Source organism: Coturnix japonica, chromosome 15, assembly GCF_001577835.2.
Source record: "Coturnix japonica isolate 7356 chromosome 15, Coturnix japonica 2.1, whole genome shotgun sequence".
In the NCBI taxonomy this organism is placed as follows: domain Eukaryota; kingdom Metazoa; phylum Chordata; class Aves; order Galliformes; family Phasianidae; genus Coturnix; species Coturnix japonica.
Genome location: NC_029530.1, coordinates 11,061,875 through 11,088,255, shown reverse-complemented (window position 1 = coordinate 11,088,255; position 26,381 = coordinate 11,061,875). Strand labels below are relative to the sequence as shown.

At 47.7% G+C, this 26,381-nt stretch overlaps 1 protein-coding gene across 4 annotated transcripts in view; it reads right to left on the bottom strand.

Annotated features, from left to right (window-relative positions):
• Window positions 1–26,381, bottom strand: part of TBX5 (T-box transcription factor 5) — a 37,641-nt gene that overhangs the window by 8,240 nt on the left and 3,020 nt on the right. For 2 of the 4 annotated variants that reach the window (XM_015878483.1, XM_015878482.1), the window contains exons 2-8: window positions 24,044–24,219; window positions 22,742–22,836; window positions 20,063–20,182; window positions 19,330–19,477; window positions 17,313–17,465; window positions 9,958–10,049; window positions 172–398 (exon numbers count right to left, since the gene is read on the bottom strand). In XM_015878483.1, the coding sequence (XP_015733969.1) occupies window positions 172–398; window positions 9,958–10,049; window positions 17,313–17,465; window positions 19,330–19,477; window positions 20,063–20,182; window positions 22,742–22,836; window positions 24,044–24,190 (982 nt within the window). In that variant the 5' untranslated portion in view covers window positions 24,191–24,219. Of the gene's footprint in view, window positions 1–171; window positions 399–9,957; window positions 10,050–17,312; window positions 17,466–19,329; window positions 19,478–20,062; window positions 20,183–22,741; window positions 22,837–24,043; window positions 25,617–26,381 lie in introns of those variants that run through there. The other 2 variants (XM_015878481.2, XM_015878486.1) reach the window with 2 other exon arrangements.

The window sequence follows — 26,381 nt, the reverse complement described above, 5'->3', positions numbered from 1 at the left end:
CCATTCTGCTCCCCACCTCCACTGCACAGCCCTCAGCCCTTGCCCATCTTCAAGTAGCACCACAAAGCAAGCTGAGGCCACCCAGCCCACAGCAAGTGAGCACCACAAAGAAATGGTCACAATCACGCTAGGGAGAGCAGAAGTCACAAGCAGAAGTATTGAAGGCCTGACCTTTTCTCTTGGTGCAGTGGTAGATCTGGCTGTGCTCCTGGGAGACTGGATAGGGGTTGGCAGGTGGCAGCAGGTCCTGGGAGGTGCTTGACACCCCATTCTCACACTGGTACTGGGAGCCCAGGTTGGAGGAGGTGGAAAGGACCCTGGTCTCACCACTGAAGGGGCTGTGATTCGAGGACACTTTCTGTCTCACTGTGCTCCTGGGAACAACTGGGTACTCTTTACTAAAAGCAAACAAACAAACAAAGCAGAAAAGCAATCAATTAATAAATAGATCGGTGAATTAATAAATGAAGGCAGCACATTAGTGTCATGGTGTAGATGAGACTTTCATAGAAATAGATATGCTCCTCCCAGGAGACTGCAGCCCCATCATGCTTTGTCACTGTAGCATTCTCTCCTCTCCTACTCTCCTTTCAGTATGTTTGTATTCTTGCCTCTTCACCACTAATATTTTAGACAAACGCATAAGATAAATATATATAAAGTCATAGCAAAATAGTGTTTATGAAGTTCTTCCTATTTAGATTGTATATATGAGTATGTGTGTAAATAAAAACCTCAGTTCTGCCAAGTTGCTTACAGGGAATCAAGCCGATGTGAAAGTGGATTAAATATTTAGGTCTACTTTTTCCCTGTGTGGTGGTTGTCCCCATTCCTTTTCCCCAGGCTCCTCCAGCCTGGTTGTCCTGAATGGGGATCTCTGGGCTCAGAACGGTCTGAACCAGAGCCCAGATTACAATACAACTTTCATCTCTGCAGCTACAATCTCCACAGTGGTGATTTACAGGTGCCCTGCTCACATGCCCAAGGGTGGATCCTCTAATCCCGCCTTGAACAGGCTCACCTGGCCACCTATGTGTGGAAGATGAGCCTTCAATCTCCTCTTTGGCCTTTTAGAGAGGACCTATCACAGCAACAACTCAGAACTTATTTACAAAATTTAACAATGCCAATTATATAAACCTACTCTCAGCAGGGAGCTTTCATCCAAACCACTGCTGTGGTGACTGCCAGAACCATTAGCAACAGAGCTGTTATAGAGGGGAAACTCACCCAGGAGCTTAAAACCAAGTGAATGTGTTTCTCATTGTGCCACAAATGCTTTCCAAACCCTGGCCAAACAAAGCCTACACCAAAGGCGGTGTTCTTCCCCCACCAGCCCTTCAGCTCCTTCCCACAGCTGACCAACCAGGCATCTTTTTGCCCAGAAGTAAATTCCAGGCTGTGCATGGTGAACAAAAAGAGAGGTGGGCTGGTAGGAACATGAGAGGAAGTGGGGACTCATTCTTCAGGTTCACAAGGCAGTAAAGGGTGCCAGGAGGTGCTGTGTGCTGCAGGAGACCTCTCCACCAGTGGGCATTCAGCATCCACGATTCCATTGCAGGAGCTTCTGCTGGAAGTTGGCCACAATTCATTACCTTCAGACCTCCCTTCAGATAATCCCCTTAAGTACTATGTCTTCCAGCCTTACCAGATTATGGCTTTGAGCTGTCTGCTTCTGCCACAACCACAGTCCAACCATACTACCCTAACCCTAACTCTAACAATCCTCTGCTAAATCGTGTCCCTGAGCACCACATAAAATGGTTTTAAAACGTATTCAGGGATGGTGACTCAACCATCTCCTTGGGGAGCCTTTTCCAGTGCTACAAAACCCCTTCTGTACAGAAGTTCTTCCTGATATCCAGCCTAAATCTCCCCTGGTGCAACTTCAGGCCGTTACCCCTCATCCTGTCACCTGTCACTGTTGAGAAGAGACCAACCCCATTTGCTCTGCAATCACCCTTCAGGTATTTGAGGAGAGCAATAAGGTCTCCCCTCAGCCTCCTCCTCTCCAGACTAAAATGACACAATCCTCTTTTTTTTTCCCCAATGGAATGCCTATGAGCTGCTACAGAGGAGGGACACACTGTGGCCCGATGTCACATCATGCTTACTGTGGCTCTTTTGGAGGACAGCAAAGCTGAATACTGTCACAGTTTCTTCATTCTGGGGTGGAGGTATTGGATGCCTCCAATGGACAGCCCTTCTGCAGGTGTTTCTTCCAGTAAGACCACCATTTGCATCAGGCTCTTGCTGTGCAAAGCACCATATATATACTGAGAAGCAGCCCTCACCGTGATGCTGCTCACCTATAACAATTATTTCTCTGTTGCTATAGAGAGCTGTTTGTTTTTCATTAATAAAAGGTATTTCCTTTCTCTAAAGGATCTGCGTGCCTTAAGCTGCAATATTTTTACCCTAAAGTGCCTAGCAGAGGTGGTGTCAGGGTCCCAAAATACTGTTGAGCACTAATTCCTTTCCAACTGCTTTTCCCGGGGAAACCATAGCCTCTGTGGCTGTCAGAGGAGTGTAGTGCTCCATGGCATGGTAGGACACATGCTGGAGGGAGAGGAGTTGGAAACATCACATTTCTGTTCACAGGAGGCATCACACAGACTTATCTTCAGAGAGAAATATTTCCATTTCAGTCTAGCACACTGGGTGTTATTTTTGCCCCCAGAATTAACAGCTGGAGAAGCGAGAGGCAGGAAACTAAATATCAAAAATATTCTCTTCCTTTCACTTTTTCTCCTACCATCAATGGCAGTTCTCTCTGTATTTCTACTCCTCTCTTCCTTACAAGCTCTGAGCTCTAAGAAAGGGATTGCTTCTGTGCACTGTATCACTACAGTCATCTTGAAGCATTTGTACTATTTCCTGAGCACAGCCACAACTATAGATTGCCTTTTGGTCTTTCAAAATGCCTTTTATTTATTTATTTATTTGTCTCCATTGAATACCTAGAAGTCACTGTCCCCAGAGTAACCAGCTGCAACCCTGGACCACAGTTCAATGGAATTAAAGGTTTCATTCACTGCTGGCACACAACACTTCTTGTGTCCAGAACCGTTGCTGTCCACAAAAATGGCAGAGAAGTTGGGAGGACTGATTAACTGTGACAAGACAGGAGGTTGTCTGCATAGTAAGGGAGAGATTGCTGTTCTTGGGTAAGCATGAGCAACAGTTTTATATGGGATCGTTAATGAGCTACATTTCAGTGAAGGAAGGGAAGGGAAGGGAAGGGAAGGGAAGGGAAGGGAAAGGAAGGGCGGGATAAGGAGAAGCGGAAGGGAAGGCGAAGCGCGATAAAGGGAAGGTCGGAAGGAAGGGAAGGTGAAGGAAGGAAGGGAAGCAAAAACACAGAAAAGAAAAGAAAAGAAAAGAAAAGAAAAGAAAAGAAAAGAAGAGAAAAGAAAAGAAGAGAAAAGAAAAGAAAAGAAAAGAAAAGAAAAGAAAAGAAAAGAAGAGAAAAGAAAAGAAAAGAAAACTTTGGTTTGGGAAAGAATTTACAAGGGAAGAAGATGTTACTGGTACACTTAAAGTGAGTTCTAGTTAGATGAACATTTGGTTACCACAGCTCGTGTCATACAACAACAGAGGAGGACTGGGAGGAAGCAGAAGTGCTGTGCAGGGCACTGAATGAGCTCTGCTAGGTGAGATTAGCAAACTCCTTCCCATTGTCACATCTCGTGGCATCTTTCCTCTTCCCCAGCCAAATGACATCCTCACCATGACACAATGACATAACTTATGCCACCAATTGGTATCTAGAAAGGATTCAGAGGAGGAAGTTCAAGGAGGTCTTCTAATCTTAGAGTTGTAAACCTCTTTGGCCTCTTTACACTAATAAAAACTGTGGAAAATGATAAATGTATCTTCACAGTGCGGCATTCAGTTCTCTTTCCTGCTTATCACTGTGTTGCAAAAGAATAGTGAATTTTCAACATATTTTCATGTGCAGACTTGAAGTTCCCCAGTTTACAAGTCATTCTATAGTAAACATAGCTAGCAGACAAAAATAAAAAATTAAGTCTCTCCATAAATTCAGTTTATAACTGCGAATCTTCTCTGTTACAACATCCAGTCCCTAGTGGCCCTAAGCAAATGATTCTGTTATGGCTCCTCTGATACTTCTGCAACAAAGCAATGGGTACCAGGCTCTTCAGAGCTGTTATAGTAACAGTAATGAGAACATGGGAAGAACCATTAAGTACCAGGTCCCAAAGATAATACCAATATCAATTTGAGGTCAGGATGAGACATGACATGGAAGAGAATTTCCCCATGGTTGTATGCTGCCGTGTTTTCATAGCATCCTTTGGAGCCTCTAGGCTCAGCACCATCTAAATTTTCCTTGTGATGACAATTCCTACCCTCAAGGCTGACATACAGTGTATCAGTGGCCAATATCACATTCCTCTTCTCTCTTTCTAAAGCATCATAAGATTTAAGTCATCCACTCAGCACCGATGGATGCAGTGGTACAGGATCAGACCCTTATTCCAGATGTGCAAATACAACTTGAAGGTATTTGATTTTGCATTACCCAGGCCACCAGTTTTTGTCCTTTCTGCTGAGATTTGAGCGTAGGAAAGAAATGTAAGTAAGCCACAGAAGATATAGAGAGGAAGAGAATATGTCACTGCAATAAGTATAACATCTCCAAGGGAAAAATAATAATAATACCAGCAAACAATTGCCAGTTGTCACTGTGCATTCATTTCAGCTTATTTCCAACACACTGTAATAAAACCAAACCTCTCTCAGGAGACTGTCTGGAGAGTCTGAGGTGGATAATCTACAGCGTGAGAGGACTTAGAGAGAGGGAGACTACTGAGTACTTCCTTCAGTCTTAGCACAGATCAAATATGAGCATGGGGACTGCAGGGCAGCCCCACAGAAAACAGTGTCCCAGACTAGATGTGTACTAAAATAAGTCCAGATATCCAGAGAAATATGAAAAGCAGCAGGCTCCACCAGCACATCAGATGTCCTGACCTCCTCTCCAGCATGTGAAGGGGCCAAATACAGCTGTTCTGGGGGCATGTCTATGCCAAGTACCATTTCCCCTGTCACTCAGTGTGTGGCACAAATAGCCCATTGCAATGAACCCAAAGAACTAACAGAGAAATTGCTAGAAACCCAGAGCTCTTATCATCAGGCACATGAAAAGCTGGAATGCCACAAATACCGCTCTTCATGTAACAGGAACACAAGAGGATATGGAAAATGGACGTTGGCCGGAGGCAAAATCAGCAGGCATCGATGTTGGGCAGATCTACAGATCGGGTCCTGCTTGACAGATTCAGTGGTGGGGGAAATTACCTCTGAATATCTTACTTTAAAAGAATGGTGGATACCCTCCAGTAAAATCCACAGAGCCTTATTCTGGATTTCATCTGAATCTCATCAAATTCTGCAGAATGTAGTTCAGGCCCATGGTTTCCACTGGGGTTTTGACCAGGAAACTTTCCTCAGGGACATTTGCTGGAGGAAAACAACATCTCTCCAACAGATGTTACAACCCTAAGTCTAGCACTGAAAACGCTTCATACAGCATGTGGCCCTTGGGACATTTCAGTGATGGAAGATGGGAAATGAAAGTGGATGTAAAGATGCAAAGAGAACATGCCGTGAGAGTGAGGTTGTTTGTGGTGGACTAAGACCTACTTGCAGGAGGTAGAAGAGGGCCCATCAGTCCAACATGATGTCAATATCCTGGGGTGGATCAGATTTTTAGAGCCTATAGGCTCATCCATTTACTCTACAGGCAGCCAAAAATGCACCATCTTCTCTGTTGTACCAGTTCTGAATCATGGCACTGTTTGTATATTCTATGAGTCTGGCCCAGTTTCTGCTCTCGGTTACACCAGGAAATATTTGGAATAGTTCCCCTGGAGCCAAGAAGATTACTGTTGATTGATGCCAAAGGAAGCAAGCTACGGCTCAAGCTCCTTGATGGAGAAAACATATCTATAGCACTGAGCCACATCTGTAAGTCACACGGCCACTCTGCCCTTCGCTGAGTGCACTGCTCTGGGTCTCACTTAGTAAAGGCCCAGGGCAGCCACCACAGGAGCTGAGAGCCACCCTTCCATGTCATCATCTTTCCACTCAAAAGCTTTCCCAATGAAGAGCTTCAACAACTAATTGCAGCAACCCCAGTGAGCAGTAACCAGGGGCTGAGATTTCCAGAAGCTCTTCAGCACCCATAGTAATCAACACAGACAATAGGAGTTGCAAATGATCAACAAAGTTGGCTGAAGGGTTGAACAGAATGGCTCTGTCACAGCACTCTAGCCCCAGACCCACTGACACTTCTCCCCTGCTGTCTCTTGGCAATTACAGATTAAAAGGATAAATAAAAGCCACAACTTGCATGACAACCTCCCAACTCATTCTGCAGTCACCGTCTATTATAAGCACAGCTCCTCTGACTGTCGTGCATGGAGAATTGTTAAGGGCCAAGTCCTACTCTGGCATATGCAATTCAGACCTCATTGTCTCTGCACAAGCTTCACCCTCAGTGGATTTCTGCTGTGCATTTTGCTCTTTGTCCCCACCAAATTCCCCTTGGCACTGGCAGGAGAGCCGGAAGGGATTTCTGCAGCACAGAAACAGATCTGAAAGGACTGCTTCGCCTGATATTCCCAGCATCACAACCACATGATTCTATTCACCTGATTTATGCCTTTCAATTGCAGCATGACCACAGGATGCAGATGCAGTTTAACATATTCCCCATGCATTTTCCTGTAGTATGTTGGTGGGTTTTTGTTGGTTTTTTTTCCTAAAATAATCAGGAAGGAAAAAAAAAAACAAAAAACTGATCTCACTCTTGAAAAAAAAATTGAGTTAAAAAAACCATGTTGTTTCAGAGCACTTATCCCATCAGAGAAACTGCTACGGGTCCCACGTGCCTCAGGAAAGAAGGGAGGAAGTGAACTTATGTCAGAAGTCTGTTTTCGCTGGAATTGGGATCTCTCTGGAGCTCAAGGCTATTCACTCTGAATGAAATCATCTGCTGCTGAGAGGCTCAACAACACTCCTGAATGAAGTTTTCTACCTACACGGACTTTTCTTCTGGGAAACCAGAGGGGAAAAAATCATCACACAGGTCTTGCAAATAAGAGCCACAGAGACGGCTGGGCTCATGCACATCCTCATCTGCCCCACGGAACACCCATCCCTGGGGTGCTCAGGACAACGTGCTGCTCTTTCTTGGCTGCAGTGCAGAGGGAGATGGAGGGAGAGCCTTCAACAAGGCACCCGAGGCCTTGCACTGAACTCACACTTGGCTCTCAAATTTGTCTTTCTTCCCTGCTTTGTCTTCCTCCCCCCAGCCACTGCTGTCTGCCATCAAAGGGGAAAGAATCGCCATCACCAAGAGCTTCTATACACCACTGCAAATTGAGCTGAGCAAAATAATGTTGGACCCAGCAAGCCAGCCTTTCTCTTTGTGCTTGCATCTGCTGACAGGCACAGCTCTTCAGGCCCAGGTGGAGCTCCTCTCTCATAACTCCAGCTTTTGAAAGTTAGGCATTCACTCTAAGCACATCATTCAGACTGCAGGCAAGGCAGGGAGGGTCCTTCAGCCCAGCTTACTCCCATATCACTCACGTCACTCATGTTACCACCTTCTCAAAAGCAGTTCTGCTCTCTGAAAGCCCCTTTTGCACAGAGGAGACCTAGAAACCCAGCCCAGCCAGGTATCTGGTATCTTCAGCCAGTTGCTGCCATCAGGTTCATGCCCACAATAGGGTCAGTGCTGGGAGCTCATCACAGGGCTTGGGTCTCCCTCCAAAGCTTTCCCAAGACATACAGGTGATGGAGGTGAGAAAGGGAGTGCTCTAATCATAGCTGGTATGGCATTCCCCAAACCCACCATGCTCTGAGCTCACACACCCTGCTGGAAGGATTCCCTTCCTCTAGGCCTGCTCTCAGCTCTGAAATGTCCCTCTGCACTGGAAGTTAGGACACAGTGAAGAAAACAAAGGTGCCTAGGCTTTCCTCAGCATGAAAAATTTATTTACTCCATGGCTACACCCCCTTAATGAGATGATCAGTGACCTGATGAATGTCAGGTCACCGCTTCCCAGGACTAAAGGCTATGTGCTGGTTTGTAAAAGTATTTATTTTTCCCAGCTACATTTTTTTTCCCCTGTAACGAAGAAACTGCCCTAAAATTATGCTCTCTGAGAGCACACGCAGCCATCATTCCCCAAAGTCTATGTATCAGTTTCTGCCAGCCAGTGAAGAAAGCAGCCTCACTGCATGTGTGTATACACACATACATTGTATTTAAATATATATTTATGTATGAAACATAAAACCACAGAGGTAGGCCGAACTTCTCTAACATACTCAGTGCTGAATGGTTATTTATCTCACATATACATCATTTGCATGTTTTAATATATCAATACATTTTGTAGGAGTTGTGATACATAAAAAGTCCACAAACATGAGTGCTTATTTGCCTGTATTTACAACCCTGGATGGACCTTCATCATAATATAATAAGCTGATCCTGCTCTCTTGTTAAAAAAATGACATCTTTGTAAGTGTGCAGAGCTATCTCCATGTAATCTGTACAGAGAATAAGTTATTAAGGAAGCAAGTGAAAATTAACACTATGGATTTTAACCCTTTCAATGTCAGGTCTGAGCATGTGTGTTTATATATTCCAAGTGTTTCTGTTCACTGTATCAGACTATGACTGCAGGCCCCACAGAAATACACCAAGCCATTTTTAGCACAAGCTCAGCATGGCACGTTGCCATGCTCTTCACATGTCATGAAGTCCTTCTAACAGTCCTCGCTGTTTTACCTCTTCCCTCCCCCCTCCAAAAACCCCACAATGAATGTATACCTTCAGATCTTCCTATTGGCCCTAATGAAAGGTTATGGGTGTTTTGAATAAGGTTCTGGATTTTCAGGATTACAGATGTCATTTGGTGCCCGCCTGTTGCATGGCTGTAAGATCTATAGGTCACCAACTGTAAGACTTGTGGATCTACATAGACATCAGCTCCCAAGACAGCAGCTACCACTTACAGCCTGGAGGGATCAGCTCCAAGTTCCTGGGCTGCCTGTGGGTGAATGCCTCCAGAAGCCCCTACAGCCCTCTGCTCAAAGCCAGCTCCACTGCCTCCAGAGAATAAGGGATCTAAATTACTCCTGCATTCCTGGATGGAAAATGCTATATTGAGATTCTACATCTGTCTTAGGTGTAATCACGGGTATGGCAAAGTTCCTGCAAAACATTTGAACCAGGAAGTAACTTGACACATGTATGAAGTTCCAAGGCAAGTGAAACGCATGAAGTTAATTACCAGCAGAGCCTGACATTTAGAAAAAGACTTTAAACAGGATTTTTAAACAGGATTTAGGCATAAGTTTCAGCCTACATATTTACATCCAAAACGGAGATCCAAAAAGACCTCTTCAGCCACCTGGCCCTGGAGATCCCAACATTTTCCAGCACCATCCTGTTTCACCCTGAAGCCACCGTGTCTATATCCCTGCTTTGAGAATCCAAGACTGACCAGAAGACCCATCCTTCCTGCCTAAGACCCTGTGAACATCAGAAACCAACACAGTGCACCAAGTCTCCGGGATGTCTGGAGAATCCTTAACAAAATTGCACTCAGAATGGAGCTGAGGCCTTTGGCTCTACAGCATTGCCAGCTGGGGAGAAAATAACCCTCAACTCTTCTGCAATAGCCCTTTGTCCCAGTGGCCACAAACCTGCCTCTGCAACCCAAGCATTAAAACTGGAGTGGGTATTGGCCTCACGTTGCAATGGTATTTCACCAACCTGGGGTAAAAGGCACAAGAAGATGCCAGAGAAGGGACTGTCACCATGTCCTTGTTTGCTCACCCACCAGTGATACACAAAGCAGAGCCTGGAGATCTCATAGGGCTGGGGATCTCCATGATGGAGGCATGCATTACCTCTGCATCCTGGACATCCTGTGGAGCTCCATGTCATCGCTGCCGCGGAATCCTTTTGCAAAGGGGTTGTTCTCAATCTTCAGCTGAGTGATCTGAAAGGGACAAAACACAATGAGTTCATCGCAATTCCAAGGCACGGACAGGGAGAGAGGGGATGTTGTTTATTAAACCCAGGCCAGCTGGGATGGTGGGGGAAAAACGCTTTCGGGAACTCAAGTCATCCTTCAACTCAGGCTCGGAGCACTCCAGATGGGGCTTCCTCCAGCTCTCTCCACTGGAAAAATATCTCTTGTCAACAGCATCTCACTTTCCTCTGGCTTGCCCCCTACCTAACACATAGAATTCTCACCAGAGGAAAGCTGCTTTCTGAAAGTTCCATGTCATCTTTTTGCTGCTGGGATAGAAAAGGCTGCATTGAGCAGTGGGCTGGTGATGAAGATGGCATTGCCCAAACAAATTTTGCTAACACCAACAGATATGCTTTCATCTGTGCATAACCATAATCAAAACCTCTCCAGCCACAGAAGCCACTCAGCCAAGGCTCACCCTGTCTGATTTCAGAGCTGCTACTAGCACCCCAGGAGCACTGCAGCTGACATGCCTTCCCCACCCAGCTACATACCTGCAGCCACAGATTAGGAATATTTCTCTCCCAGTTCACTATAGGACAAATTAAGGGGGTCTGCTTTGCTCAACTAGTTAGCTGCATTCGGAGTCTAAACTTAGCAAGCGTGAACTGACCTCAGTCACCTAACTTTGGTCTTCCTGCAACATCAAACTTGAACATTTAAAGCATCTGCCATAGAGAATGTCCCTTTATCCAAACCAACTCTGTTGCAGAGGTGCAGTCTTCTCCTTCCAGTACCTCCCCTGAGGTCTTAGGTAAAGACACAGATTTTCTCACCCTCAGGCTGACATTAAAGCAGATATCACCTGTGGACTAGCAACACTCCCCACCACACTTATGATCTTCTATGAGCTCCTGTTGCTGTGCCACATTGCTGCAAGCACTTTGGTGGCACTGCAGAGAAGAGCTGAGGCTGGATCAGGCACACGCTGTCCTGAGAACCAGCCTGGATCAGCTGCTCCTCCAAGCTGGCATGGCAAAATGAAGGCAGCATGAGTTTTGGCTCACTTGACAAAAACACATCCATAAACTCACTGCTGTATGAAACAAATCCGTCTGCAGCACGCAGCCAGGGTCAGCAACCAGGGAGCATCAGCCTTACAGGGAAAGGAGATGGCCAGCCTCTGTGAAAAGCCTCATACCAACATTCAGCTTATGTTATATCAAATACATAGATGGCAGAGGCGGCAGTTTCCCTTCTTCCCTTTCTCCATCACTGCTGGTCAGTCCAAGCGCAGGGCCAGTAGCAGGGAGAGCCCTGTGCTTGGAGCAGCTTCACGCACTCACCGTCCAGTGAGCCAACGGGAAGGGAAGACCTCAGGAGTGATGGAGGGAGAACAGAGAGAGGTTCATGCTCACCAAGCCGAGCACACACAACTGGACCCACCTCTTTGCCAAAATTCAAAGAGAGAAATCTGGCCTGGCCAGTGTCAATAGCAAACCCTGCCAGGTGTCTACATTACCAGCTCATTTTGTTTTTTCTCATCGTATAGCATATTTTTTTCCAAAGGCTAGTTGTTTACTTGACTTTTTTTGCCTAATTCAGACCCAGATCTCACACAGCCCCCATCACCCACGTACACATGTCCCCATAGGCACTCCCACTAAGTCAGGCCCTAATTCGCATCATAAACAGGCACTAATTTTTTTGTTACACATTTCAAATTTCAAGGAGTAGACTGAACGAAATACCTATTCGGACCAATCTACCATTTGAGATGTTGTCTAGCAGTAAACCAGTGATATATTTTACAATTAAAAGCCCAGAACTGTTAGAAAACTGTTAGAAAACTGCCGTGGATGTTGCAAAGTAACTGCCTATCAGTTTCCACCGCTGAGGCAGTAGCATGTAATAGGCATTATTCAACTTGTGGAAGGTTCCATTTAATCTGCATTCTGAAACTCGCTAAATGTATGGGTTGTCCTCACTCGCTGAACCCAATGGCAATATTTGCTTGCATAAGTGAAGTCCTTCACGGAGCGAGGATTTACAGTATTGGCACTAGCGCACAACCGTACAAAGGTGCAGATTCATCCCATCCTAACCAAAGGCTCTTTAACCAAGGTGCCTGCACAGAGGACCTCAGCTCCCGGTGTTCCTGCTGGAATCAAGGGAGGAGATGGGGAGTGCTGGAGGGCAGGCAGGCTCTGGGGTGGGCAGTATTGCCCAAATTCACTCTGCTCACTAAAGAAGAAGCCACCAACGTGAGCCCCTTAATTAAGCGTCTCAGCTAACTGCTCTTTTTGACTAATCAAGCCCTCAGTCCCCACAGAATGTTGGCAAAATATGATACAAGACCTCCATCTTGCAAAAACATTGTTTACTACTAGAAACCTCCTAACGCTCTTTGGGAATGCCTAGAAATAATGGGATGAATGCATGCGTTGATTACAGAAAGCCCCATGTAGATCACCTGGAACTGCAAACGCCCTAAAACAAAGGATCTGCTGCGCTGAAGGGATCTAAGAGCTCTGGAGTACAGAGAGCCCTAAGTTAGGTCTGAGCTCAGAGGTTGGCATCCTTCAAATGGGTTTCCAAGTGGTTTCTTCGGATAATACTTAGGGGCATCAGCTCTAGTACAGAGTCTAAACCAGTTTTAGGGGGAAAAAAAAAAAAAAAAGAAAAGAAAAACAAAAGAGAAAAAAAAGGAAAAATAGAGAGCGACCTGGTGAGCCTCTGCTTTAGAAAACAGCCTCTGGAAGGTATTTTGTTTGGCTGCTTTTTGTCTGACTTCTAAACTATTCAGAAGTGGAAAAGCAAACAAATGGGTGGAAATTGCCTTATTCTGTATCTGCTTTGCCACAGCACAACTCTGTTTAATTGACTGTAATTCATTGGGGGTGGGGACCAAAAAAGCTGTCAGAAAGTCAAGTGACAGTGACATCATAAATGCCACATCCTGCAAGGTCATTAAGATGGAATACTTGGGGCTAAATCAGATAGCACAGATTCAACAAAAACGTAGCGTTTTGTTTATTGATCTGTTAACTCAAAGAAACTGATGGCAAAGTTATGTTTATATGGCCACTAGTCGCTAGTGCTGCTGCAGACCCCTTGGTGACAAGCATTTTCCCAGTGCAGCCTTCCCTATCTACACTTCTCAGTGCCTGTCTGATCTATGGGTTCATCTTCACTTCAATGGGAAGCAACAGTTCCCACTGAAATCTCAGCGCCTCTTCTCCGTACCTTTCTCTAGGCTAACTGACCACAAAGCACATCTGCTGAGACATTTCCAACAGCATCTCTTGCTCCAGCATAAAACTGAGCTTTGCATCAAGCTAGGTGGAAGAAATGCACACTCTTTGTATTTTTCATTCTTTCACAGCCATGTATTTACATGAGTTTGAGTCTCTAGATTCATGAGCGCTGCTACAGCCAGGGTCAAATTATCACTCTGTATTGATAAGGTTTCTCTTCATTGCTTCTAACTGATAAACTTTGTTAGTGCTGAGATGTTCCACACTAGATGCTCTGGTCTCCTTTCTGTTTATGTACTTTCCTATCAACCAAACCACTTCTACATTTTCTGAGCACCACAGCCAAGGGGGACCACACTGCTCTGACCCTCTGGAGGCTATTCCAAAACTACTCCAAAGCTGGGCATGTTGAAAAATCCCCACAGGTGCTGGGAGTAACCAGGAGGCTGAGTTCCAGGCTTGAAAACACAGAGCCTTTTTCTTCTGTGCTGTCACATACCCCATGTGGGAACCAACTCAGCGTGTAGGAGAAAGCCAAACCAGAGCAGTGTGAAGGGAAGGATTGGATGAAGACAAGGTGGCTGCTGAGGCTGTATGCATCTGGCTGGGGCAGGCAGAGCAGCTGGATGGGGAATGGGGACTGTAAGCCCAAGGGAAAGGCTGGCGGGGTGGGGAAGAGAATACTGAACCCAGAGGGCAGTGAAGGAAATGGGAGGGACTGTGAGCCAGTGACTGGTCAGAGCAACTGGTGTGAGACAGAGGGGCCCATTGAGAAGCTGATGGCTGTACTGGAAGGCAGGGACAGAAGTGCTTGGGTGAGGAGGAGGTGGGTCAGAAGATGGGAGAGGGTAAGAGTGGGGAGAGCTGTGGTGCCCAGGGTCACCTCAGAGAGAAGGCACAAGCCCAAGGACCCCAGACCAAGCAGAGATAGGCTGGGGGACAGGACTGGGCCAAGCCCCTCTGCTGAGTCACTCCATGGGATACCAGCTGAACCATGTATCCGTGGCCTCTGACATCTTGAAGTGATGGATGCAGTCCCCTGCAATCCAACCAAGAGAGCCAAGCTCTGAAACAAAGCATCCTGAGCCCCAGGAGCTGCCCTCCTCAAAAGAACAGAAAGCCTTCCCTAGGTTGTCCACATCGCTGTGATGCCTGCAGCATCCCAGCTAGTGCTGATATTACCCAAAAGGAATTTGGGCTTCCAAGAATGATGAATAACTTGGGGGGAAAAATCAGCATAAAACCGGATATCCTGAGGGAAGGAAAACCAATATAAAGCCCAAGTCCAGCTAACAGGAAAGTAAGTTGTAAAAATTAATGAGAATAATTGTTGTGAACTCTTGCTTTTGAAAGAACTCTCGAGAGGGCAGAACCTTAATTATTTCTGTCTATTAGGGTTCATTTCCTAGTCCTAAGTAGAGAGCTAGTACCTAATTACTAGTAACACAACGATTTAAGCTACAGCAAAGCGGTGCTTAACTGTAGGGGAAGTTAATATTTGGGAATCAACCCGACTGCAAGCACCCATTGTGTAAATGGCAAGGAAATAAAATGCGCATGTAACCTATTTTAACACCTTGATATTTCTGGGGTTGTTTTTCGGGGCTGCAGTGAGGGGGGAGGTGACTGACACAGCTGCTGACAAGTCCACTGAAAACGTTACAAAAACATTCTTCGTGGCTGAGTTCTCCTTTTGGGGAGCGAGGTGGGGAGGGGGAGAGCCCAGTGGGCTTAAATATCTTTGCATGCTGCCTTAAATATCAGGGGAAATAAGCACAAGCCCTGTATTGCGATTGCAGCTGTGCTCTCGAAATGAATGGACTGATCCGCAGTCAGACAGGTATTCCTGTAAGCTGTATAAGCATCAACTCAAATGCTGTTACGAATAAGTCACACAATTAATACTGCAACATACTACAGCATCATGCAAGTAGTTTTTGAAAGCACACACGTGTAAATTAGTATGTGTGCCCGCATGTAAAATTATCCATGTAAAACAAATCGCTGTATAAAAATGGTGTATAATTGCACGGACAGGAGGCTCTGTGTGAAGGGTGCTCTATGGGTGATAAATGGAAGTAAGAGGGGTGGCAGTAAGTGGGTATGAATAGGTGGTGTACAGAGAGAGAAACGTGAGGATGGATGGACAGACCAGTCCTTCTTGCTGAGCTCCACAGCCACAGCCTGTGATCATTTATGGCAACAGAAAGCAGAACCCAAAAACACACTCAGCCCCAAAAACAACCCACTGTGACAGCAGAACTGGGGCTTGTGCCCACAGAGCAGCCCTACGTGTGACAGACGTCACCATTCAACACTGCCAGCACCAGCTGCACCCTGGTGCTGTGCATTCTCAGCACAGGGGCAAGCTGCAGATTTTATTCCCTTCCCTGGAGGGAGATGCCATTTGGGGTAGATCATTCCCTGGTTTATTTTTATGGCCCTATCTTTCTCAACTGGGGCTTTATCTTGGGGCTCCAGCCATTCTTTCAGTTGCTCCCCCCAATGACTCAAGGCAGCAAGGAGAGGAATGTGGGCGATGGGGGGGGAGGGATGCGAGAGCATGTAAAATGTGTAGGGGGTGTGTAAAATATGTAGTGATGTCTGTGTGCATGTGCATGTGTCTGCAGGGATACGAGCGCATGTGCATCTGTAGAGATTCATGCACTCATCAGTGTGTATGTTTTGACATAGACGGATACGCAGATGTCATTCCTTATCAACCAGATGTTGTTGATTTACAATCAAATATCCCCGCTCCTCCTAATATGGCAGTTTTCCCAAACTACTGTACTTACATGTTTTTGCTTTGCTTTGTTTTATTTGTGTGGTAATTTCCCTCCCCCCCCCCCCCCCCCCCCCACACCCCTACATAACAGTACTATTTTTCTTCAAAGGAAAGCAATTGAATTCAGGCCTGTTTTCTCATAGGGAAATTCATTTAAAGCAAGCGGTATGTCCTGTTTTATTAACTCCCTGATCTATTAATATTATATTCTTTCTCCAAATCCATCAAGCAGAAATTAAACTTGATTTTATAGCATCCACAACGGAGTTATAATTTAAGGCATAATTTGGCAAGGGCTCAACTTGGACTCAGTCTGCTTGTCCTGGCCGTGCCAGCAGCTCCTATTTTAAAGGGCAGGGATGTATTTTCTTTTCTCCCTAGTTACGGTGAAACACTCTTTCTTCTCCAGCCTGTCTCTGCTCTCTGCATCTCCCTGGTCAACTGATGGATGGAGGAAACGCAACCATTTCACGCATGTTTATGAGCTTCCCCATTACATCTCCAGGAAAGTATCCAGAATTCAACTATGGTCTTATATGACCTTTCTCTATTTGAAAAAAAATAATGGTATGCTTTCACTCTTTTGAGCATAAGAGAGACATTCTACCTGCCCACAAATCCAAGCAAAAACCCTGCTTTCAATGTCATTAGGAGAGCCCTCTCGGAGGCACCCCAAGGAAGCTTAAATTGACACATTTTCATACATTTTGCTTTGTTTTGCTCGGGCAGGAGCTGACTTCAGGCTCAGAGCCTCCCTTCCTGCCAGGGTCTCACTGTCCTCGGTCAGTAGGGATGGAGCCATCCCCAAACAAAGGAACGGAGCACAGCCAGCTGGGGTTATCAAAGCCCTGGCCACAGAGGGGAGCGCCCAGCTCCCTTCTCCAGCACCAGATTACAGCCTTTGACTGATGTGGGGAAAGAAGATAAAACCAACTTCCTCGGTTGGTCGCCTCTACTCTGAGCAAGCCATCCTGTTTGAGCTCATTCCCCCTTGGAGCGCCTTGAGCCCCTTCTTTGGATGCTTTGTGTGCATTGCCAGGAATAACAGAGTGGATGGGGACAGGACAAATCTCAGTGGATGGGGTAGCGGTATGGGGAAAAGAAAGGAGCCAAGACTATGGCAGGTGGGGAGGTGAGGGACATGATGGTGGGGTGAGGAGGACCTCAAAAGGAGCTGTGTAAGGAGGGAGTGAGGAAGAGGAGATACAGTTTCCCAGCATGAAGACCCAGCCCAGCCCTCACCTTGTGATTTTGGTAAGAGGTAACAGCGATGAAGGCAGTCTCTGGGAAGACATGGGTGCAGAAGGCGGTGTTCTTGGAGCCGAAGCCGTTGTTCTCATCCGCCTTCACAATGTGGAGCCGGGGCTGGTATTTGTGCATGGAGTTCAGGATGATCTGGACATGGGGAGAAGGAGAGGAGAGACCATGGGAATGGAGGGGGCAAAACTCAGTGCATTCCCAACCCATATAACCTTGTGATGGAGAGAGGAGGCAGAGGGGGACCCTCAGTCTCTTCCCCAAAATATGAAGTGGGGAGCCACTTCAGGACTCCCCAGAAAGGATGGGGGAGGGAACATCTCTCCAGAAAAACATTCCTCACACAGACAAGGAATCCATCATGGACCTTAAAACATGTTTCCACAATTGGAGGGGGCTCTCTGCCCTTCTTAGCACCCCCAGCACGAGTACCTCAGTCTTCCCAGCAATCCAACAAAACAAGGGGTGAGAGGCAGAGAAATCTGAGTGTCCGCGCCCTCACCATGCCACCCGCAGAGGATGGGGCAGGAGGGTGGTGGGGAGGGAAGTGCTGCTCTCAAGATAAAAAGCGGCCTCTGCTCCGTACTGGGTTAATCTCCGGGGGCAGTGGCGGGGATGGGGACGGGGGGGGGGGGGGGGGGGGGGGGGGGGGGGGAGGAGGGGACCCGCGCCGATAATGACCGGACCCTGGCGACAGCGAGACGCAGCGCGCCCCAACGCCAGACCCCGACCGCCCTGCCGCCTCCCCCGTCCCGGGGGTTTAGGCAAATTGCTTTGACATCCGGGAAAGCCGTAGACATCAACGGTGAACGATCTAATGGTTTTTAATTTCATTACCGCGACTCTAATTGAGAGGCTCCCGGTGCAGCTCCGCCTCTGAAGTCTCTCTATTGTCCCAGCGGCCCGGCTCTACTTGCAGGGACTCCTCCCAAGAGCCGCCTGCTCGCAGCTGGGGGTGCTTGGCCCCTGGACCCGGCCGGATACCCCCCAAAATCGCCCCCCTCCAAGCAGCATTTGCAAGCATCTTAATTTGTGTCCAAAGGGAAAAAGATAAATAAATAATACATAAATAAACCAACAACCCTGAATTGAAGAGCGAAAGTTTGGCTTGGACAGTGATGCTCAGCTCTCAGGTGCACTGAGGGCTGGTTCAGCCCCCTTCCCCCTGCCGAACAGGATTTAGGAACACGAGCTTTTCGGAGTAAAACAGAGAAAATAGAAGGAAGAAGAAGGGGGGGGGGAGAAGCTCGGGGAAAAAAATAATAAGTGAAACTGAAGTGCTGAAATGAGACTGGAGAAAAATGCGCTCTTGGAAAAGGATGTTGGGATCTGGATTCATATACTCTCTTAAGTAATTATATATTTTTTTATAGAGATATATATTTATAATTCATGGACACATATGTGGGTTTGCTCAGAGAAACCCGTGCCTTTGCAGACCTCCGAAGGTGGGCTGCTGCTGGCTGCAGAATTCACACAAGCTAACAGGGCCCCTTGGGTCCAACAATTGTTGGTGGGATTTGGCTTTTTTCTTTTTTTCTTTTTCTTCTTTTCTTTTTTTTTCTTTTCGGATCGAGGGGTCCACGTGGCTTTAGGTCCTATTTCCTCGAATAATTATGCCTGATTGATTTTTATCTTTTAGCTAAATTCATGGAAGCTATGAGCAGATTTTAAGGCTCTCAGACTCCCCTTTGGGTTAAAACCAGGTAGCTAAAGCATCACTGCTGTCTGTAATCAGTTCCCACGCAGTGCTGTGAAATAAACCTTTAAAAAATGGACTATGTATTCTCTTTTTTTTGGGGGGGGGAAGGTCGTAATTGGGGCTCATTCCGTCTTACCAGGGGAGAAGGTAATACCCCACCCAGATAATGGATTTAGGCTATACGTTCGGTGGCTCTGGCAATGCGGTGCCACTCTCAGGGACAAGGTTGCGCGGGACCCCGCGATCGCCCTGTGAAGCTCGGATCCTCTTCCCCCGGCCCCATCCCAGCCCGGTACTCACATGTCCGAAGGGGTCGAGGTGGTTGTTGGTGAGCTTGAGCTTCTGGAAGGAAACCAACTGCCGCATCCAATGGGCTCCGGTAGCAGGGGAGTCGGGGTGCACGTAGAGACGTCCGGGCATGGCCGGCTCTGCCTTCCCAGTCACGGACCTGCGTGGGACAGAGGCGCTGAGCTCCCACCCGTGGGGTCCCCCCTCCTGCCCCCAGCACCGTGGTGCCCGGCGGTCTTCGGAAAAACAAAAAAAAACAAAAACAAAAAACAAAAAAACAACAACAAAAAAAAAGACGTTTACGGACACACACAGTGCGCGGAGAATTAATGGAGATCTTTGGCATTTTTCCCGTCGAGATGGCCGTTTCCCCATTTAACCCCATCCATCCTCCTTCCTAACTACGGACACCCAAACCAGGAGCAAAGAAAACAAGAAAACATCTCGTATTCCTCCTTCAGCATCTCCCCTCCCGGAGACGCTGCAGCCCGAAGCGGCACCAGGGTAGCCATCGATCTCATCGTTAAGATGGATTACAGGTATTGTTCGCTAATTGCAACATATTGGCTCTCTCTTTTATTCCTTTGGATATTTTTTTCGTGTTCTTCCGCAGAGGTGCGTCCCGAGACACTCAGGTTCAGCCCAGCAGCCAACAGCAACATCTCCCACCCTATGCCGTCCGGGGTCGGGCAGCCCGACACGAATCAGCGTTCCCTCCCGTTCCCCCCCACCCCTGCGTGCGTACCATTTATTATCTGCAAATTTGTATCTGTGGTCATCCGCTGGTACAATATCCATCAACAGTATGTATTTCGTTTTTGGATTGAGTCCAGTGACCTTCACTTTGTAACTGGGAAACATACGCCTATAAAAGAAAGAAGTGTGTAAATATAAAAGCAAAGGAGAGAAAGTTTCCCAGGGTGGATCTGTGAGTTGCGTGTGGTTTGTCCGAAGGTGGAGGGGCCCTGCAGCCAGGCGGGGGCACATACTGTACGGACTGGGGGGGGTGCGTGGGGGGACAGGGGACTTTGTGAGGCGGAATCGTAGCTGCGATCCCAGCGGGTTGGTTTCTTCACCTACTCCTCAGTTCTTCTATTTATTAGCGTTTCTTTCGCCAACGCTTAGATTCTTAATAATAATAATAATTTTAATAACAATAATAATAAATTTAAACAGATCTGGCCGCGAGATCCTTTGGAAGCAACTTACTTTCCTGTTTGCTTAAACTGTTGGAACAGTAGAGGAAATATGCCAAAAAAAGGAGGTGGGANGGGGAAGGTGAAAAAGAGAAGAAAATATATTTCTGCAAAGGTACGTGTTTTAAATATGCACATTTTTCCAAAGCTCACGTGTGTATCAACCGCTCTGCGTTCAGACGCTGAAAGAACACACGAGCTCAGGTGTAGCACCGAGGACGCGCATACAGAGACATCAGCAAACACACCTGACAAATACTTGGAAGCGCGCTGATAAACACTGAGGACAGCGGCTTTTCGAAATAGTTTCCATTACTGCACGGCAGAGACTTAAAACACTGGTGTTATTTTAGTTTGAGCTTTCCAAATATTTAAAAATAAAGCAGCTAAAAACATAGCCCTTGACTTAAAACGCGCATAAACAAAAAGCCCCACACCTCTAAAAATACTGCGCACTTCTCCGGGGCTCGGGTTCTTATCTATGCAATAGGGCATCTGGGCTGGTGTGTAAATCCACGTGGTAAGAGATGAAGGGGGGAGGCCGGTGACCGAGAGGGGGGCTATGGGGGTAGACTGAGGGAGAAGAAACTGAATTCCACCCGAACGCGGATCTGCGCGTCCACCACGAACACCTGATCGGCAACGGCGCTACCCCGGGCTTCTCCAGCAATGAGCATAAGGAATTCCATGCAGAACAACAACTACCCTGTGTCTTCCCCGGTGCTGCATGCACTCTCCCCTAAACACCCCGCTCTATAAATGTCGGTTTTATAGCTCTCCAGAAGACGTTCCTATGAGTTACGCTATTTGTTTGAAATCTCAGCAAGGTGGCTTATGTCCGTCTCCCTCATTGCGCTGCTTTCTGAGAGGAAAAAAATAAAAAAATAAAAAATAAAAAAAAATCTGCTTTTCTTCGCTGAGCTCCCGTGTCCCGAGGCAGCCGGCAGCCCGTGTCCCCGCAGGGTCTGGAGGTGGAGGGACGGTGCTGACAGCAGCTCCGCTGTCGCTCATTTCCCGCACAGGTTGCCCTTTCCAGCAGCAGAGCAAGGCGAGCTGTGAGACAGACCCACTCGCAGCGCTGTCTGCAGCCAGCTCTGCTTTTTTTTTCCTCCCTCTCTCCAGGCAAATTTTGGAAGACCACAACAAATACCAGATGACGGAGCAAAATGAAAGTCTGACTTGGCGTTTCTTACTGTGCCTTCGCCTTCTACCTCTGCCATTCTTTCTTTTAAGGATGCGTTTCCCCTTCCACACCGAGCCTCGGGCAGCACCAGGTAGGGCACTTCGTTTCAGGTCGTAGAGAAAAAGAGTCCCGAGCTCGCAGGTGGGACTGCAGAGATCGTTCCGCGGGGTGTCCCTTGACCAGCCCTCAAAGACACTAACATTGAGGATAACGCTAAATAACCTCAAACGCACTCAAATACATCCGCGTACACATATAAATATCTGGTGGATCGGGTTTACTAAGCCGGCCATGGAATCCATTATGCACAGTTCCAATAAAGCTGGATTTGCGAGGCTGTATATTTTTCTACACACCCACGCAGGCGAACACACACATATAGAAATGTGTATCTGGACGCGGTTAGACATGCGTGCTATTTATTTGCGGGCACATCTATTTATGCATCTAAACTGCTACACTATCGGTATATAAACAGTAGCTTAAGACCACATATAATTTTAAATGGGGTGGTGTGGGTGTTCTGCATATATTCGCCTCAAAGAGCGCATAAGAAATTAGAAAGGTCTGGGGGGAGGGGAAAAAAAGCTTTCCAAAAACGCGGAAGGACACAGCAGCTCCTTTAGTTAAAAATAATGGTAATAGGTAATATTAACGAGATCGCCCAGCGAACGGCTCTAAACAAGGTCAGCTTTTGGCCAAGTGGCTGCAATTCGGAGCTTGCCTGGAAGGTTTCCAAAGGCCTGAAATTGGGATTAACGATCCAACTGTTCTGGTTAAGAAAGGAGCCAGAAGAAACAATTTCTTCTCAATCCATCCTCGCAGGGGTGTCACGGAGCCCCGGGCAGCAGCGGGGCTGAGGCCGGGCACCTCCGTTCCACGGTGGCCGCGCACTCCCCGAGCGCACGAACACGCGTGGAGAAACTCAAGATGTGTATCTGTTCAAAACTCTCCCCTCAAACGCGGAGGATGGAGGAAGATTCAGCCCCACGGACACAAAGGGCGTGCAGCCGCCTCCCCCCGCTGCACTGAGGCTGTTTCTTACCTTCCAGCCTTTGTTATGATCATCTCCGTCCCCACCTCATGAAATTTCAGCCACAGCTCCCGCTCGTGCAAAAACACTTTGATCCCCTCCATGCCCTGCAAAGGAGGAAGGCAGAGCCATGAGCACTGAGCCCCGAGGAGGCAAAACCAGGGAGGGAAGCAGCCGGACGGTGGGGCCGAAGAGCGGGGAAGGCTTCCCGGGCAGCGCAAGATCCCGCGGGCCCCGGTGATGTGGGAGCGGGGAGAGACGGCTGGAGCCGGCTGGGAGAAATCTCCCCGTGCTGCGATCGGGAGGCGACCGGAGGAGATTCATATCCTTCTGTTGAGTGATTTACACCCGCTTCTGCAGGCTGGGGCCCAATGGCTGCGATCCCCACACACCTTGGTGCTCATCTTTTTAGCCTGGTCCAGAGGTATTTCTCGGAGTGGAGCGTGGGGGAGTCCCGCGGCCTCGCCATAGCCCAGCAGAACCCCTAAACCGATCACACATGACCCCCTAACAATAAAAGAGCCAAAAACCGTGGGGCCATGGTTTCTCCTCTCGGGGATTTACCTCTGGCCACCTAAAGATCCCAGCGAAGCCCTACTCCCCAGCACTGAGCTCTGGGGCCATCTCTGAGCACTGCCCGCAGCCCAGTTCCGCAGTCTGGCCCTGTCCTCCTCAGCAGTGTGGGGACCACAGCTTGGTGGGGCCCGCCGGTGAGTCCACATGTGTAACTGTGACTCGTGGGGATCCCTCAGATGAGACTTAGTGGGGATGTGAGGGGGGACACCGGGTGTGCCCAGCTCCCAGGTGGCAGCGGTCTGCCCAGGTGTGACACCCATGGCATGTCATGGGATGTGTGGGTGCAGGTAGAGCTGTGTGTAGCCGAGTACACAGGCACAGTGCATTCACGTGTACATTTTTATGCATATATATGTTCATATATAACTTAAATCTACACAGGCATATAGCAAATACAGATATCTGAGTGTGTGTCTGCGTGTGCATGTACACTCAAGTATGGACTGTGCGTGCCTGGCTTTGCACAAGTGGGTCCCTCCCTGTGACATTCACAGTGATTTTTCCCTTCATGCCCCTCCAGCAATCAAACACACCGCAAAGAACTGCAAAGCAAGAAAGAGCCCACCACCCTTTCAACCATCAGTCGAAAGCTTTCCTTCCCGTGAGGCCTAAAATGACTCATTCCTGCCCAGCTCACAAGCAGAACTACAGCTGGGATTGGGGGGAAAACACAGAAAAATGGCCAAAAAAACGAGAGAGGGGGACAAAAGAGAAGGGGGGCTGCGGCCGGGTCCTTACCTGCTGGGTGAAGGCTGCCTGTGGAGAGGTGGGGGCCTTGCTGGTGGTCCCCAGCTGGGGATCTTGCTTGGCCTCAGCCTGCAGCTCCTTGGCCTCCGAGTCAGCTGGCGTGCTCGGGAGTCCAAAGCCTTCCTCGGTGTCCGCCATGTTACGAGCTTCCTTTGCTGAATCCCCCACTGCAGGCACACATCGAGGAGAGAGCAGAGATAAGAGGCACATAAGTAAAGTCTGACACTCAATCAAATATATATACATCTAACTACACACATGCACTGAGCCCGGTGCTAGGCAGGGCGGGAAGGCGAAGCAGCGCTGCCCGCAACTCACTTCTAGCAGCCCGGGGAGGGAACGAGGCCCTTTAACTTCTGGAGAGGGAGAAATAAAGACTTATTTATTATCCCAGCCCGCAAGGGATGATAGGATTTGGAGGTGGGGGATGGGACGAGGGGAGGCGGTATTATTAAATGCATCTTTTGGACAAGGTAAACAGCCGCCTTCCCGCAGTCTGCCCGGCAGCGCACACGGGGCACCTTGCCGCGGGACAGAACCGCTCAGCACACGCGTGGACACGAGGTGGGGCATCTCCAGGGGAGGAGGGAGCGGGGGGGGAGCTGGGTCTCCCCATCTCTCGGGCCGATAATGGTCTTTCTGCGGCCGGGTAGACTGGAACATCCCCCCCGTTCTCCCCGAGAGGTGGGATCCTCTTTCCAGCAGGCAAATGCCACCGCCACGTGATGCCGTTTATATAACCCCAATTTCAAAGAAAATTCAACTTCGTGCACCCCTGCGAAGCGCGACCTTTCCACCAGAATCAAATAAAACAAGTATTTTATCCATCCTCCAAAATCCCAAAGTCAAAACGCTGTTCCGAACATTTGCAAATCAAGCGGGAATGGACGGACGACACGATTAAAAAACAACTAAAAAGCGTGAATCAGTCCGATATGGTGCAAAGTAACGCGCTCACGGACTACGCGTGCAATGAGCTGAGCCCTAACGGGTGGAAAACTGCACCGGCAGCGCCTGAGAAATCCCCCGCTTACATCTGACGCGAGCAACAAGAGCGAGTTTTAAAGGAGGTGCTTTTTGGTGGAGCTTTGAGGGCTCTATCAGGAAAGTTCCAAACAGGAAAAATAATAAAAAATAAAATAAATAAATAAATAATAAAAAATAAATGGAATGATCTGATAGTAGTTTTTTTTTCGTATGTTTCGAGGTCGGAGTTTTAATATCTTTAAAGAACCTCTCTCGCGTGTTTCAAAGAGGATTCGGTTTTGAAAGGCCAAGCGTATGGAGACAATACTGGTTTTAAGTGCATGAGAACGTTTTGAAATGAACCATCCTTATCCCTGCAACAATATTTAAAAGCCTTTAAAAGAAAACATTAAAAAAGGCAATTCTCCTTTAAATGCAGAGGAAAATTGGGAGTGGGAAGGAGGGGGAGAAAATGCTCTTCCCTGCTAGTGGTGGGTAATATATACATACACGTATATATAATTTAAAAGGACAAAAAAGCAAAGGGATTGCGGGTCCACACCTCCGGAGCTAAAGATCACTGACAGAAAGGCCCCGTCCCCCCCCCCACACACACACAGACACACACAAGTTCCCCACCGCTCCCTTCCCACAGCACGGGGCAGGAGAACCGCACCCGGTAGGGACTGAGCGGCCGGGAACCCGCAGACACCGAGTGCAGCCCCGAAGCTGCCGAGCCACAGACCGTAAGGGGTTTTTCTTCCACTCCTCCTCTTTTCTTTTTCTTATTTCTCTTATCCCTGAGCTGCCTGGGGTTGGTTTGTTAATATTCTCCCCGTTCTCCTTTTTACTACAGCCTCGGAAACCCACACTGCCCATTTGGAATCCATCTCCCTCCAGCGAGGATCTATTCTTCCTCTTGAACCGGCAAGTTTAGGAGGCGGGTTGAGGGGGGGGTGGGAAGGCACGTTTATTAAAACAAAGAGGGACCCAGATATGGCAGCACAGGGCACGAGCCCCACTCCGTGTCGGCGGGTCGGGGTATAATTAAGCAGACTAAAATAATAATAATAATAATAATAATAAAGCGAGAGGTGATGGTGGCAAAATACACATATATATATATATATATATATATATATGTATATATGTATAACCCGGCAACTAAGAGCAATTGGAGAGCTACTGCTTCTGATTTTTTTCTCTCTCTTTTTTTTCCCCTTTAAAGAGCTTCTGAGAAGAAATGGAGCTTGACAGAACCAGGCCGCGATGGCCGTATGAAAAACGCATCCCGCTTCGCTAAAGTAGCACCGAGCTGGTTCACAGTATATATATGTATATATATAGATAAAGAAAAAATAAA